Source organism: Pelodiscus sinensis, chromosome 1, assembly GCF_049634645.1.
Source record: "Pelodiscus sinensis isolate JC-2024 chromosome 1, ASM4963464v1, whole genome shotgun sequence".
In the NCBI taxonomy this organism is placed as follows: domain Eukaryota; kingdom Metazoa; phylum Chordata; order Testudines; family Trionychidae; genus Pelodiscus; species Pelodiscus sinensis.
In genome coordinates this window covers 327479488-327494712 of record NC_134711.1, presented here as the reverse complement: position 1 = coordinate 327494712, position 15225 = coordinate 327479488, and the positions used below count along the sequence as shown (strand labels likewise).

At 45.2% G+C, this 15225-nt stretch overlaps 2 protein-coding genes across 2 annotated transcripts; both read left to right on the top strand.

Moving 5' to 3' along the window:
• The first annotated feature begins 2830 nt into the window (after window positions 1-2830).
• LOC102445518 (olfactory receptor 51G2-like) lies at window positions 2831-3799 on the top strand. The gene has a single exon (XM_006132563.2). It carries the CDS (start codon window positions 2861-2863, stop codon window positions 3797-3799), a length of 939 nt encoding a protein of 312 aa, XP_006132625.2. The 5' UTR covers window positions 2831-2860.
• An 8441-nt stretch (window positions 3800-12240) lies between these two features.
• Window positions 12241-13176, top strand: LOC102445260 (olfactory receptor 51G2-like). Its single transcript, XM_006132562.2, has one exon. The coding sequence runs from the start codon at window positions 12241-12243 to the stop codon at window positions 13174-13176; it is 936 nt and encodes a 311-aa protein (XP_006132624.1).
• Window positions 13177-15225: the final 2049 nt, after the last annotated feature.

Below are 15225 nucleotides of genomic sequence, written 5' to 3'. Positions count from 1 at the left end.
TCTAACGTCAGTACCGGGCAAATTAGTTGAAACAATAGTAAAGAATAAAATTCAGACACGTAGAAGAACATAATTTGTTGGGCAAAAGTCAACATGGTTTCTGTAAAGGGAAATCATGTCTTACTAATCTAGCATAGTTCTTTGAAGGGGTAAACACACATGTGGACAAGAGGGATCCAGTAGATATAGTGTACTTAGAGTTCCACAAAGCCTTTTGACAAAGGGACAAATATGTAAATTAAGTTGTCATGGGATAAGAGGGAAGATCCTTTCATGGACTGAGAACTGGTTAAAAGACAGAAAACAAATGGTAGGAACAAATAGTAAATTTTCAGAATGGAGAGGGGTAACTAGTGGGGTTCCCCAAGGGTCAGTCTTTGGACCAATCTTATTCAATTTATTCCTAAAGGATCTGGAGAAAGGGGTAAACAGTGAGGTGGCAACATTTGCCGACAATACTAAACTGCTCAAAGTAGTTAAGACTAAAGTGGACTGTGGAGAACTTCAAAAAGATCTCACCAAACTGAGTGATTGGGCACAAAATGGCAAATGAAATTCAATGTGGATAAATGTAAAGTAATGCACACTGGAAAAAATAACCCCAACTATATATATAATATTATGGGGGCTAATTTAGCTTCAACTAATCAGGAAATAGATCTTGGAGTCATCATGGATAGTTCTCTGAAGACGTCCACGCCGTGTGCAGCAGCAATCAAAAAAGCAAACAGGATGTTAGGAATCATTAAAAAAGGGATAGAGGGTAAGACGGAGAATATCTTATTGCCCTTATATAAATCCATGGTACACCCGCATCTGGAATACTACATACAGATGTGGTCTCATCATCTCAAAAAAGATATACTGGCATTAGAAAAGGTTCAGAGAAGGGCAACTAAAAAGATTAGGGATTTGGAACGGGAGATTAAAGAGACTGGGACTTTTCAGCTTGGAAAAGAGAAGACTAATGGGGGATTTGATAGAGGTCTTTAAAATCATGAATGGTGTGGAGAAAGTGAATAAGGAAAAGTTGTTTTCTTGTACCCATAATATAAGAACTAGGGGACACCAAATGAAATTAATGGGCAGCAGGTTTAAAACAAATAAAAGGAACTCCTTGCCTGAGGAGGTTGTGAAGGCTAAGACTATAACAGGGTGTAAAAGAGAACTAGATAAATTCATAGAGGTTAAGTCCATTAATGGCTATTAGCCAGTATGTGTAAGGAATGGTGTCCCTAGCCTGTTTGTCAGAGGGTGAAGATGGATGGCAGGAGAGAGATCGCTTGATCATTACCTGTTTGATTCACTCCCTCTAGGACACCTGGCATTGGCCACTATTGGCAGACAGGATACTGGGCTAAATGGATCTTTGGTCTGACCCAGTATGGTAATTCTTATGTTCAGATGACTGGAGTATCTGGACTTTTAATACTCCAGGTATCTGAAGAAGTGGGTTGTACCCATGACAGCTCATGATACCATCTACATGGGTTTTTTTTGGTCTATAAAGTGCTGCTAGGCTATTACAAGTAATATATGTGCATTTTATGAAGTAACTGCAACAATAATACATGTGTGTTGGAAGGGGAGTGTGAAAGAGACGTGTGTGTGCTTGTTTGTGTATGTGTGTGACAGAGACGGTGTGTGTGCTGGTTGCTGGGGATGTTTGAGAGATGTCTGTGCTGTCTGTTTAGGACACCCACAAAAAACCCTGGGCTGCTCTGTTCCTGCATCCTTTTGTCTCCCCTCCCGCAGTATGTATCAAAGTGTGAGAGCCCAGGGAATTAATATTTCATATACTGATCCCAATGCCTGTAACTGTTCCAGATACAGGCTACAGGCTGAAAAAAGAGACCCTGGGGACAACTAGTCAGATATTAATCCAAGAACAGAGGAGCTGCTAGATTTATTTATTTATGTATTTATTTGTTTATTTATTTATTTAGTGATCAGTGACTGAATGAAGATTAGGAAGCTGCAAACTTTCTAGATTCTAAAGAAATCCACATGACAGATGCTACATTTTAAGTCTCCCTTTAATCTAATAAACTATTTGTGAAAGAGCAGAGGGGAAAGAATGGATTGTCATGTGTGTACCACAGCACAGATGTGTAAATGTTAAGCCAAAACTGTTCATTTTAATGCACATATTACAAACCAGACTTTCCTGTCATGTGAATATCAAAAGCCAGCTGTTGGAATTTCTGCAGGAAGGGGCAGTGGTAACTTTACTGCTTCACAACATTTTCTTTAGAAAGTGTTTCAGAAGTTCTCTTCATTCTGTTGCCATGAGTTTGCACTGCTCTTTGTTTTAGTTGTATGATATGGTCTCCTGGTAAATGACCAGAAGCTAACATTTACACTCAGAGTCATGCATTTCCATCACTCTTCAATACTTGTGCAAAACTTTCCAGAAAGTCCTAAGCGAACAGAATCACTGCTCTGTGTTTCAGCAAGGGGCGGAGTTGAGGTGCAGGACAGCGTGTGTGTGAAAGTGGTTGCATGTAATTTACACACATCACTTCTCCCACACCATGGTTGAAGGAACATCCACACTCAAATGGATATCATGCAAATGTCATGTTTGCACTATTCATCCGTTTGTCATGCCAGCCCCTCCCCTGACCAGCTGATGGAACTGTCAGTGTTGTCTAATAAATTGCCAACTAACTGGACACCCTTACATGGAGAGAGATGCAGCTCCTGTGAAGATTCTGAGAATCCAATTGGTAGCTTTAAACCATCTTGTTAGTCTTTAAAGTGCTACATAGTTTTTCCTTTTGTTTTAAATATCACATAGCCTTCTGTTCTTTTCCCTTTCAGGAAGGAAAACTCATATCTCCTGGGACCTTCCCAGTACATGATGTCAGCTGCCAATGACACGAAACTCAGCTCTGCATTTCTCCTTCTCACTGGGATACCTGGGCAGGAACATGTCTATCTCTGGATCTCTATTCTCTTCTGCTTCATGTATGCAATCTCAATGGTAGGCAATTCAGTCATTCTCTTCATTATAAAAAAGGATCCAAGCCTCCATGAGCCCATGTACATTTTCCTTTCCATGTTGGCCCTCACAGACCTTGGCTTATCGATAGCCACCATACCGACGATACTGGGTATATTTTTGTTTAACTCTAGGGAGATCACCTTCAATGCCTGTTTTGCCCAGTTGTTCTTCATCCACACACTTTCATTCATTGAATCTGCTGTGCTCTTGCTGATGGCCTTTGACCGCTTCGTTGCGATCCGTGACCCACTGAGATATGCTTCCATCTTAACTCCGCCGAGAATAGCCAAAATGGGACTGGTGTTTGTGCTAAGAGGAGTGGCCCTAATATTCCCGCTACCCTTTCTCCTGAAACGGTTCCAATACTGTCGTGTCAACACCCTCTCCCACTCCTACTGCCTGCACCAGGAGGTCATGAAGTTGGCTTGTTCAGACATCACCGTCAATAGCATCTATGGCTTGTTCACTATAGTCTGTACAATAGGGTTAGATTTACTGTTCATCTTCCTCTCTTACGTGATGATCCTCAAAACAGTGCTGAGCATCGCATCCCACACAGAGCGCCTCAGGGCCCTGAACACCTGCGTCTCCCACCTCTGCGCCGTCCTGATCTTTTATGCGTCATTGATCAGCCTGGCTCTGATACACCGATTTGGGAATCGCTCTACTCACTTCCTTCAGATTCTCCTGGGCTATGTCTATATGATGGTTCCTCCCCTAATTAACCCTATTGTGTACAGCGTGAAAAGCAAACACCTCCGTGCGAGGATCATCATGGCGTTTGTCAAGTGAAGAGTCCTTTCACCGTAGGGTTCCAGCACTGGTAACATGGGAGAAGAAAAATTATGAGTGGTGGCAGTGGTGACTTATTCTATCAGGGATCCTGTTCCTCTGAGGATCCTACCTCTATCCCATCTCTCCCCTAAGGCTGGCCTATGGTAAGAGTTGGTCAGGGAACAAGGCCACTGGGAGGAACTCCAGACATCCCCATGTTTTACTTCCCATGGCAAACAACGCAGAGAGGTGGAGAGTTTGGGGCTCCCCTTAGCAGCTGCTGCTCCTGGGGCATCTCTTTCCATGGTCCACCTCAGGCTTGGCTAGGAGTTGGAGCCTTAGGGGAAGTGGGGAAACAGGGGTTTGGCAAATCTGAATCCCTGTGGACTCCAGCAAACAGGGCGGGGAGGTTCCTGTGTCCAGGACAAAGATGGTGCCAGAAGGTAGGAGAGCAAGTGCTTCAGAGAAGACTTATTGTGATCCCACAAAGGGGGCTCTGATTTTTAGTATCCTCAGAGTGTGAGTAAGTCAGTACAAGGACTTTCCAGGAAGGAAAGAGGGTCTGTGAGCCTTTTCACAGGCGGATAATAGCCCTGCCCCATCTCACAACGGTGGCTGGAGGAAAATACATCCCAAGTGCTCAGATATTCTAAGACTCTAAGATCAGGGCTTCTCAGAACAACGCCTTTGGCATTCATCTATAAAAGCCTTCTTACCACAGCCTCCTGTGGCATCTGGGAAGTCCCATGCCTTCAGCAGCTCAGAGTGTGTGGCCAATATGGGGGTGCTCGGGGTGAAGGTGAGGGGCAGGTTGTTGGTTTCTCAGGGGAGTTTCAGCACAGACTGGGGTTTCACCAGACTGGGGTTTGCGAGCAGAATGTATCTAACCACCAAACGAGGGAGCAACAGACACAGGGGCTTCATCTTAGGTCATCTGGCTGGGGGTAAACAGTCTGGGGGCAAAGGTCAGCTTCACACCTCCACCCTGTAACCCAGACCTGGATGAGCACGATGGGGACCGGGCCCAGATGCACACAGATTTCAGCAATTGCTGCTGCCAGAAGAACGGGGGAGATGGGAAGATGCTCTCATAGGCACGGAAATATGGCTGGGGCCCAAGAGCTCCTGGCTTCCCAAAAGGATGTAAGTTGGGCCACTTTTGTTCCTGTATCTCCAGAGCTACGCCGCTCTGACTTGCTGTGATAGATGATCAGTTTCTAAAAAAAAAACTTCTCTAGAGCTTTGAAAACAATTCTCTAGAGCTTTGTGTTGTTTCTTATTAAATTTACTAGTTGTAAGGTGCCTGGGGCTGGCTGACTAGCTCTGGCCACAAGCACCTCAAGGGAAGAGACTTTGGTGCCCACTTGGAGCTGTTTGGTGGTATGCATTTGGCCACGATAGGGTGCTGTTTCCAGCTTGGAGAGAGGACCAATTAAGAACATAAGGAATTAAGAATGGCCATACTAGGTCAGAACAAAGGTTCATCTAGCTCAGTATCTTGTCTTCCAACAGTGGCCAATGCCGGGTGTCCCAGGGGGAATGAACAAACCGTGTCTGATCGATTCCCTTTCTCTCATTCCCAGATTCTCACAAGCAAAGGTGAGGCACACCATCCCTGAGTGGATGGACATATTTTCCATAATTATTATTTTTTTTAAATAATGGAGGTTGCCTATCTCCTAGAACTGGAAGGGACCTTGCAAGGTCATTCAGTCCAGTCCCCTGCCTTCACAGCAGGACCAAGTACCATCCCTGATGAATTTTTGCCCTAGATGGCCTCTGCAACAATTGAGTTCACAACCCTGGATTTAGCAGGCCAACACTCAAACCACTGAGCTATCCCTCCCCCCGTGAATGTACTTAGTTCCTTTTTTAAAATTCTTTTATATTCTTGGTCTTTGGAACATCCTCTCCCGCCCAGCTCCTTTTCTGCATTACAAACCCAGGGTGCAGGCAACAGATGGGAGAGTCCACCAGGCCCTGTGTGGGGAAATTTCCCTCACATGGTTCCTACATGTTAATTATCTTTCCTTAAAAGGGGGATCCAGCATGCAGGGATCCTCTAAGTTAGGTAGACATCTCAGTGAACCTCACCCAGCTAGGCCCACCCACAATCTCTGGGCCTCCACAGCTGCCCTGGGACCCTCTCCAGCACAAGTTCATCTGGAATGTGCCACCAGAGCCCCCCTCAGTAGCCACTACTGTGGGACCTAGCGAAGGGGCATTTTACAGTCTGGACAGGGCTGCACAGGGATGGGAATGCCCAGCACAGAGGGGCACAGCGTCTCTGTTACTGATGGACACATGTCTAATGCTTCAGGGGGTAGCCAAGTTAGTCTGTATAGGATAAACTAAAAAAAACAACAAATGGTCTGGTGGCACTTTAATGGTGAGGGTTCTTTACCACTGGAACTAACTCCCCAGAGAAGTAATGGATTCTCCTGATACCTCCGATCCAAGACCAGATGCCTTCCTGGAAGATGCAATTTACTGTTTTAAAATGTGCTCTTGCATGTTGAATTTTTAATTGATTACAATTTTTTTTTGTAACTTACAAATAAATTTGGTTTTTTTAAATAAGCAATATTTGTATTTGCTGCTTTTTATTTTATTTTATTTTATTTTATTTTATTTTATTTTATTTTATTTTATTTTATTTTATGAATACATGTAATGTTGCGTGCGGCATTAAAAATTTAAAAATTACCCTGAATGTAACTGGACTCACATTTCCCTGGTACTTCTAATTTTCTCTTTGTTCAGCTCATGTCCATGCTCTGAATTCCATGGGATAGGGAGACATGGCAGTCTTGCCTGGGTTTAAATCATTCTGTGGCTCTCAACTCCTGGTTTAACTTTCCCACACAAAGAAAGCAGGCAGGGAACCTATATCCAATTCAAATTTCAACCCTCTGTTTCAATTGGTTCTCCCAGCCTCCTGGCTGACACCTTTGCTAGGTACCTGAGTTAACCCCTTAGTTGCTGAGTGCTGGTCAGCACTCCCCCTGTTCATGACAAGGACAATTGACCTGTTTTATAGAAAAATACAGGACACCTGCAGGAAGGCATTATACAGGACTTTCTCCTTAAAAATGGGATTCCTCATCACCTTGCACTTCACAACATCTTGCCAGTGGAAACTACTGTGACAGGCCCTGGTAGCTCATCTCTGATCAGCCTGTGCTAGCAGGGAGCTGGAGAGGGTCTTAGAGAAGGAGAGGAGGCCCAAAGATAGTGGGTGGCTGGGCCGAGATACCAGTGGATCCCTGAGATCTGTACCTAACTTTGGGGATCCTGAGATCCTGGGTCCTCCTTTTCATTCCTCATGGAGGAGGGAAGAGACCTCCCTTCCCACAATGATCTGAGGGAAATTTCCTCAATGGAGCCTTGTGGAATCTCCCTTCCCCGGGCTCCACCCTGAGTCTGTAACGAAGGAAAGGGGCTGCCAGAGAGAAATCTGGCCCCATATCATCATTATCATTATATATTTTAATTCATTGAAATCGCAGCTGTGACCTAATCATTGTTACCGCTCAGCTGCTCCAACAAGCCCGGAATCCAGGAATGGAGCCTGCAGCAGGGCTCGTGCTGCCGGCCAGTTGTCTATCAGGGATGGTCTAGACAGTATTTGGTCCTGCCATGAGGGCAGGGGACTGGAATCGATGACCTCTCGAGGTCCCTTCCAGTCCTAGTGTTCTATGATTCTATGATCCCCTGTGGTTTGACCTCCGTCTGTTTGCTGTGATGGGGTTAAAGCTGGTGCACACAAAGTCAAGCAGCTGAGGTTCCCTGATGGCCAAGTGGCCCCAAGGGAAGGTACAAACATGCTGCATAAAGGCAGTTGCCTCCCTATGTGAACACACACTGCCTGCTGCCCGTGCAACCTCTCCGGTGACTCCTTGTGCTTCAGGGTGAAGACCTCTGGTGCCAGCAGCTCCCTTCTAGCAGGAACTGGGTACGTTGGTAGGTGTCACTGTTACATGCCAAGTGCAGGGCAAAGGCTGCAGGCTGTTTCATTGGCAGCTGTTCTGTGCAGTGGCAGAAGACTCAGCTCGGGTGTCGGGGAGACTCAGTGATAGGGCTGGAGGGCAGGCAGCGCTAGGTAGCTTGGGAACCCTCCCCTCCATCTGGCTTTGTCCTCAATGGGCTGTTCAAGCTACACAGAAAGCTGATATTCAAAGTGATCTTGGAGTCTGAGTCTGGATTTCTCCTGGGGACCCCCACAGACTGTTAGTGACTAGTTCATGAAATTGCAGATTTATTTGCTCCTGGAAATGTAATCAGCAAATGCATTTTCAAAGGCCAATTCTCTGGCTCGGTTGTGAAAGCGGCAATTCAGAGCTGCGTTGCTCTGTGTAACAGGTCCAACAGGCACATTTCTAGTTCCTGACTGGGCAAGGGCTCCAGCACACCTGCCCTGTAGATGCCCCTCAGAGGTACAGGGCTACCGGCATCTCTGCCCCCTCTCTGGTTTGCAAGGGCCATCTGTCAAGATCCATAGCCTGCCCTCTCATTGGGTGCAATCCTAGGATCCGCCTCCCGCCTCAGACCAGGGCCTGGATGACAACACACTGAGGGATAGTTGTGTTTGCCCAGGAGGTGAGATGAGTGACCAGCCAGGCTTCTTGAACCAACATATTGTTTTCTGTGAACAGCGGGAATGAAGTGCAACATGGGGGAATAAGAGGGGTTTCAAACAAGAGTCTGTCCATGTTTCTGATTCCAGACCCTCACTCTGACAGGGACACAGGCAGGCCGGGGGCCTTCAGCCTTCCCCAGCCTTGTCTGTGCCTGTCGGTCTGGAGAGCTTCTCAGCAACAGCTGCCCCACATCTGGACACACTCCCAGCGCTGGCAGAACAAGTTGAGTAACATGGCTGGAGCCCAGAAACAGGCTCTCCCCAGCTTGTAGCTCTAGAGCGGTGTCTCAGCCTCCCTGAGGTGCTCACGGAGCGACGGCTTTTCTTGAGCAGCTGTTTCCCTCCTTGTTTTTTTCCACCGCCCTGCTCTTCAACTAAGAAAGGTCAAACTGGTTTTAACCCAGTATCAACACCCCAGTCGTTAACCCAACACAGCCCTACAGCAAACATCCCAGGAAGTGGGTTTAACACAGACGTTCCTTTTGGCAGCTCATCTCCATGTCTGTCACTGTGCTGTGTAAGGACACAGTGTGAGTGTGTGTGTGTGTGTGTGTGTGTGTGTGTGTGTGTGTGTGTGTGTGTGTGTGTGTGTGTGTGTGACAGAGAAAGAGAGAGAACAACAGACTATTTTCATGTAGGAAATGAATTTCTAGTTCCATGAATACTCATCCATTTAAATTTGATCCAGTTCCTGGAAACCCTTATCATACCAGAAAAATATGTGTTGGGGTTACTATGTACTAGAGAGTGAGAGCTCAGGAAAACAATATTTCATATATAGTCCCCAGTACCTGTTATCACACCAGACATAGACTACAGGCTGACAACAGAACCTGAGGAGAATGAGTCAGCTATTATCCAGGGTCCGACCAAAGGTCCATCTAGCCCAGTATCCCGTCGGCCAACAGTGGCCAATACCAGATGCCCCAGAGGGAGGGAACATAACAGGTAACCCTCAAGTGATCCATCTCCTGTCATCCATTTTCAGACAAACAGAGGCTAGGGACACCAGTCCTACCCATACTGGCTAATAGCCATTGATGGACCTTCCCTCCATGAATTTATCTAGTTCTTTTTTGAACCCTGTTAAAGTCCTATTCTTCACAACATCCTCTCGCAAGGAGTTCCACAGCTTGACTACATGCTGCGTAAAGAAAAACTTCCTTTTGTGTGTTTTAAACCTCCTACCTATTTATTTCATTTGGTGACCTCTCGTGCTTGTATTATGGGAACAAGTCAATAACTTTTCCTTATGCACTTTCTCCACACCACTCATGATTTTACATACCTCAATCATATCCCCCCTTAGTTTCCTCCTTTCTAAGCTGAAGAGTCCAAGTCTTTTTAATCTCTCTTCATATAGGACCCATTCCAAACCTTTAATCATTTTTGTTGCACTTGTTTGAATGTTTTCCAATGCCAATATATCTTTTTTGAGATGAGGTGACCATATCTGTACGCAGTATTCAAGATGTGGATGTACCATGGTTTTATATCGAGTCAATAAGATATTTTCTGTATTATTCTCTATCCCTTTTTAAATTATTCCCAACATTCTATTTGCTTTTTTGACTGCTGCTGCACAATGGGTGGATGTTTTTAGAGAACTATCCACTGTGACTCCAAGATGGCTCTCTCGAGTAGTTGTAGCTAAATCAGTCCCCATCATATTATATGTGTAGTTGGGATTATTTTTTCTAATGTACATTACTTTATATTTGTCAACATTAAATTTCATTTGCCATTTTGCTGCCAAATCACTTAGGGTGGTGAAATCTTTTTGAAGCGTTTCACAGTCTGCTTTGACCTTAACTACTTTGAGCAGTTTAGTATCATTGGCAAACGTTGCCACCTCACTGTTTACCCCTTTCTCCAGATCATTTATGAATAAGTTGAATAGGATTGGTCCTAGAACTGACCCTTGGGGGACACCACTAGTTACCCCTCTCCATTCTGAAAATTTACCATTTATTCCTACCCTTTGTTTCCTTTCTTTTAACCAGTTAACAATCCATGAAAGGATCTTCTCTCTTATTCCATGACAACTTACTTTACTTAAGAGCCTTTGGTGAGGGTCTTTGTCAAAGGCTTTCTGGAAATCTAAGTACACTATAGGTACTGGATCCCCTTTGTCCACATGTTTATTGACCCCCCCCAAAGAACTCTAGTAGATAAGTAAGACATGATTTCCCTTTACATAAACAATGTTGACTTTCCCCCAACAATTTATGTTCACCTCTGTGTCTGAAAATTGTATTCTTTACTATAGTTTCAAATATTTGTCCGGTATTGATGTTAGACTTACCGGTTTGCAATTGCCAGGATCTCTTCTTTTTAAATATTGTCATCACGTTAGCTATCTTCCAATCATTAGGTACAGAAGCTGATTTAAAGTATAGGTTACAAACCACAGGTAATAATTCTGCTATTTCACTTTTGACTCCTTTCAGGACTCTTGGGTAAATGCCATCTGGTCCTGGTGAGTTATTACTGTTCAGTTAATTCATTTGTTCTGAAATTTCCTCTAATGACACCTCAGTCTGGGACAATTCTTCAGATTTGTCACCTAAAAAGAATGGCTCAGATTTGGGAATCTCCTCAATATCCTCAGCTGTGAAGACTGAAGCAAAGAATTCATTTAGCTTCTATGCAAAGACTTTATCATCTTTGAGCGCTCCTTTAGCATCTCGATCGTCCGAAGGCCCCACTAACTGTTTTGCAGGCTTCCTATAACTGATGTATTTAAAAAACATTTTACAATTACTTTTTGAGTTTTTGGCTACCTATTTTTCAAACTCCTTTTGGCTTTTCTTATTATATTTTTACACTTAATTTGACAGAGTTTCTATTTTCCTCTCTAGGATTTGACCTCTGCTTTTTAAAAGACGTCTTTTTATCTCTCACTGCTTCTGTTATTTGGTTGTTAACCCACACTTTTTTGGTAGAACTTTTTTAGTTTTCTTACTGATTTTTTTTAAAATTTGGAGTATACATTTAATTTGGGCCTCTATTATGGTGTCTTTGAAAATTTCCATTCATCTTGCAGGGATTTTACTTTTGTCACTGTACCATTTAATTTCTGTTTAACTAACCTCCTTGTTTTTGTGTAGCTCCCCTTTCTGAAATTCAATGCCTCAGTGTTGGGCTGCTGAAGTGTTTCTCTCACCACAAGGATGTTAAATTGTACTGCATTATGTTCATTATTTCCCAGTGGTCCAGTTATATTAACCTCTTGGACCAGATTCTGCGCTCCACTTAGGACTAGAATTGACTCTTCCCTTGTAGGTGCCAGAGCCAGGTGCTCCAAGAAGCAGTCATTTAATGTATGAAGAAATTTTATCTCTGCATTCTGTCCTGATGTGAAGTGTATCTAGTCAATATGGGTATGTCTACACTACCACCCTAGTTCGAACTAGGGTGGTTAATGTAGGCAACTGGAGTTGCAAATGAAGCCCAGGATTTGAGTATCATATTTTCCTGGTTTACACAACAAAATATGTCTAACTAATAGATATAGGGGAAAGTCTTCCCTGGCAGAAGAATATTTCACAGCTGCTCATACAAGGACTTCTTCAGACTTCCTCTATGGCATTTGGACCAGTCCATTGGATGCAGGGGTGGTTGGACCTGAGAGCACATAACTTCCTATCGGTGGTGTGAATCCAACCCTATATTTTTGCTGACCTTCCTTGAGCTCCTGGAAGACTCTAGAGTTGCACTGAGAATGGAAACAAATGTTTTGTTAAATATCACCTAGTTTCCTGTTCTGTTTCCTTTTAGGAAGGAAAATTCAAAACCCCTTGGACCTGCCCAGTACATCATGTCAGCTGCCAATGACACCACATTCACACATGCTGTGTTCCTTCTCACCGGGATACCTGGGCAGGAAGACATCTATCTCTGGATCGCTATTCCCTTCTGTTTAATTTACATTATTTCGATAGTAGGAAATTCAATCATTCTGTTCATTATAAAAGCAGATCCAGGCCTCCATGAGCCCATGTACATTTTCCTTTGCATGCTGGCCATCGCTGACCTTTGCTTATCGATAACCACCATGCCGACGATACTGGGCATATTTTTGTTTAACTCTAGAGAAATAAGCCTCAATGTCTGTTTTGCCCAGTTGTTCTTCATCCACTCGCTTTCTTTCATCGAATCCTCTGTGCTCTTATTGATGGCCTTTGACCGCTTTGTTGCAATCTGTAACCCACTGAGATATTCTTCCATTTTAACCTTGCCAAGAATAGCCAAAATGGGACTGGTGTTTTTGCTAAGAGGATTGGCTATCGTAGTGCCACTTCCTATTCTCCTGAAACGGTACCGGTACTGTCGAACCAATGAGCTCTCTCACTCCTACTGTCTGCACCAGGAGGTCATGAAGTTGGCATGTGCTGACATCATAGTGAACAGCGTCTATGGCTTGTTTATTACACTCTTAACTGTGGGGTTGGACTCGTTGCTCATCTTTCTCTCTTATGTAATGATTCTGAAAACAGCGCTAAGCGTTGCTTCCCGTGCGGAGTGCCTGAGGGCCCTAAACACCTGTGTCTCCCACCTCTGTGCCGTCGTGCTCTTCTACACACCAGAACTTGGCCTGTCTCTGATGCACAGATTCGGGAAAGACTCCTCTCACTTGCTTCAGTTACTTCTGGGCTACATCTACCTGCTAGTCCCACCCCTGATGAACCCGATCGTGTACAGCGTAAAAAGCAAACATCTTCGTGCGAGGATCATCAGAGTGTTTGTCAAGTGAAGGTTAGCTCATCACCTGGCTCCAGCTCTGGTGATATTAAAGACACAAAACATGGGCTATAATCCCCTATTCCATATTGGACACTTCCATCTGAGACAACATGAGCTACTGATCTCCACTCTGGAGAAGGAGGCTTCAACTGGGTCTATGGCCAGGAGCAATGGGAGAGGGGCTGGTGACTGAGGAGAGTGCAGTGTTGGAAGGAGACCAAGGCAGGCAGCAACATTTTCAAAGGGGACTGTGATTGTCGGGAGCCAGGGGACGGGTTGGAATCTTGCCCATAAAGAGGCATATCAGTGGCTGCTCCGGCCTCACTTTTTCTCTTGATACAGTCAATAAAGAGAAGGGAGGTGGCTGTTGTTTCCCAGGACATTGGGCTTTCACTGTCCTGTCTCTAGTTAAATGTGCACAAGCCATGAAAAATCACGAAAGCTGCTCTGTAGTCACAGTCCTGACTCATCCTGAGTACCATGGCCTGCACCAGCGGGGGGCAGGGGCTATTCAAGGGGCACAGACACGTGAGTCATGCAGGAGCCCCAAGAGAAGCCCATCAGGCAGCCCCCTACACACTGCTGGCTCTGCGCACCTCACACCTGTTGAGACCACTTCCCACCGAGGCAGGGCAGAGCTGTGTTTGTCAGGGAACGTCTGACACTCAGAAGTTTGGGCAAGACCCTCCGGCCCAGGTTCCCTCCTCCCCGCGGTGTGTTTCCCTAGCTACTTGCAAAAGGGTGGAAATGGGCCTCAGCTCCCCCCACAAGGGCACGTCTAGCTCCTCTCCCAGCCCAGCTCATTCAGTGAAGGGCAACCCCCTTTGCCAAAGGGAAAAGCCGGACATATGCTGGAGCCTCATCCTGCCTTTGACCCCATCTATGGCCTTCATCTGCCCCAATGGCGCCTACCCCTTCTTCCCCCAAATCCCTGCCCCTTGGTTTGGTCAGACCCAGAGCCTGACTGTGGTAAGAGCTGTCCAGAGAGCCAGAAGCTCTGTGAGGAGCCCCAGATCTGAGAGCTGACTTGGTCAGTGGACTTGGGAGCTCCAGAGATGCCCTACTCTGTGTCATGGCTCCCCAGAATGCAACCCCCAGGGAAGGCAGGGGGTTGGTCGGCTCTTCCAGTGGCCAGGCTACAACCTGGCTGGAGAGGTGGAATGGCAGAGTAGAGGGTAGGGCTGAGTGGGAAGAGACTGGACAGAGTGGAAGAGTGGAAGAGATTGCCAATGTTCCCTCTTATTTTTTTCCATCTATGTGTGGAATAAATTTTGTTATGTGCACTAAGGCATGTGCAGATGAAACATGTGTGGCTGCCCAAGTGTTCATATTACAGGGAACATTGGCAGTGAATGTGGCAAACCTGACCTGCCTTGAGCCAAATGAGGAGATGTGAGGCTTCTTAGTAAAGGAGGAGGGTGGGGACAAAGGGTGGGAGAGCCTGTGTCTTAGAGAAGACTAAAAAAATCTACACCTCTTCCCCCCCAAGAGGGCTTCTATTTTAAGTATTCTAAGCTTAGATTAAGGCCACTTTTATACTTACCATGCCGGTGATCCATCTTCTAGCGTTCCATTTAGTGGGTCTAATTAAGCTGTCTTGAGGTGAAATGGAAGCCAATGGCACCAAGCTCAGCTTAAGGTCCATTTAAATTTGATCCAGTTCCTGGAAACCCTTATCATACCAGAAAAATATGTGTTGGGGTTACTATGTACTAGAGAGTGAGAGCTCAGGAAAACAATATTTCATATATAGTCCCCAGTACCTGTTATCACACCAGACACAGACTACAGGCTGACGACAGAACCTGAGGTTGCTGAAGTTGCGTTCCTGAACCGACCTTCCACATCTAGTGTAGACCTCACCGAAGTCAGTAAAATGGTGTTCGTGAAACATTGAGGCTGCAGGTCTCTAATTGATGCATAATGAAACAAGAGGTGGGGGAAAGGTGAAGACTCACCTTAGGTGGTCGGGCTGGGAGAAAGCAGTCTGAGGGCAAAGGTCAGCATCACACTTTAGCCTGTAACATAGACACTGCTGAGCCCCTGACTCGCTCAGGTG

Bases quoted from the DNA above. Each gene is read 5' to 3' on its own strand.
- LOC102445518 (XM_006132563.2), top strand. From the start codon at position 2,861: ATGATGTCAGCTGCCAATGACACGAAACTCAGCTCTGCATTTCTCCTT.
- LOC102445260 (XM_006132562.2), top strand. From the start codon at position 12,241: ATGTCAGCTGCCAATGACACCACATTCACACATGCTGTGTTCCTTCTC.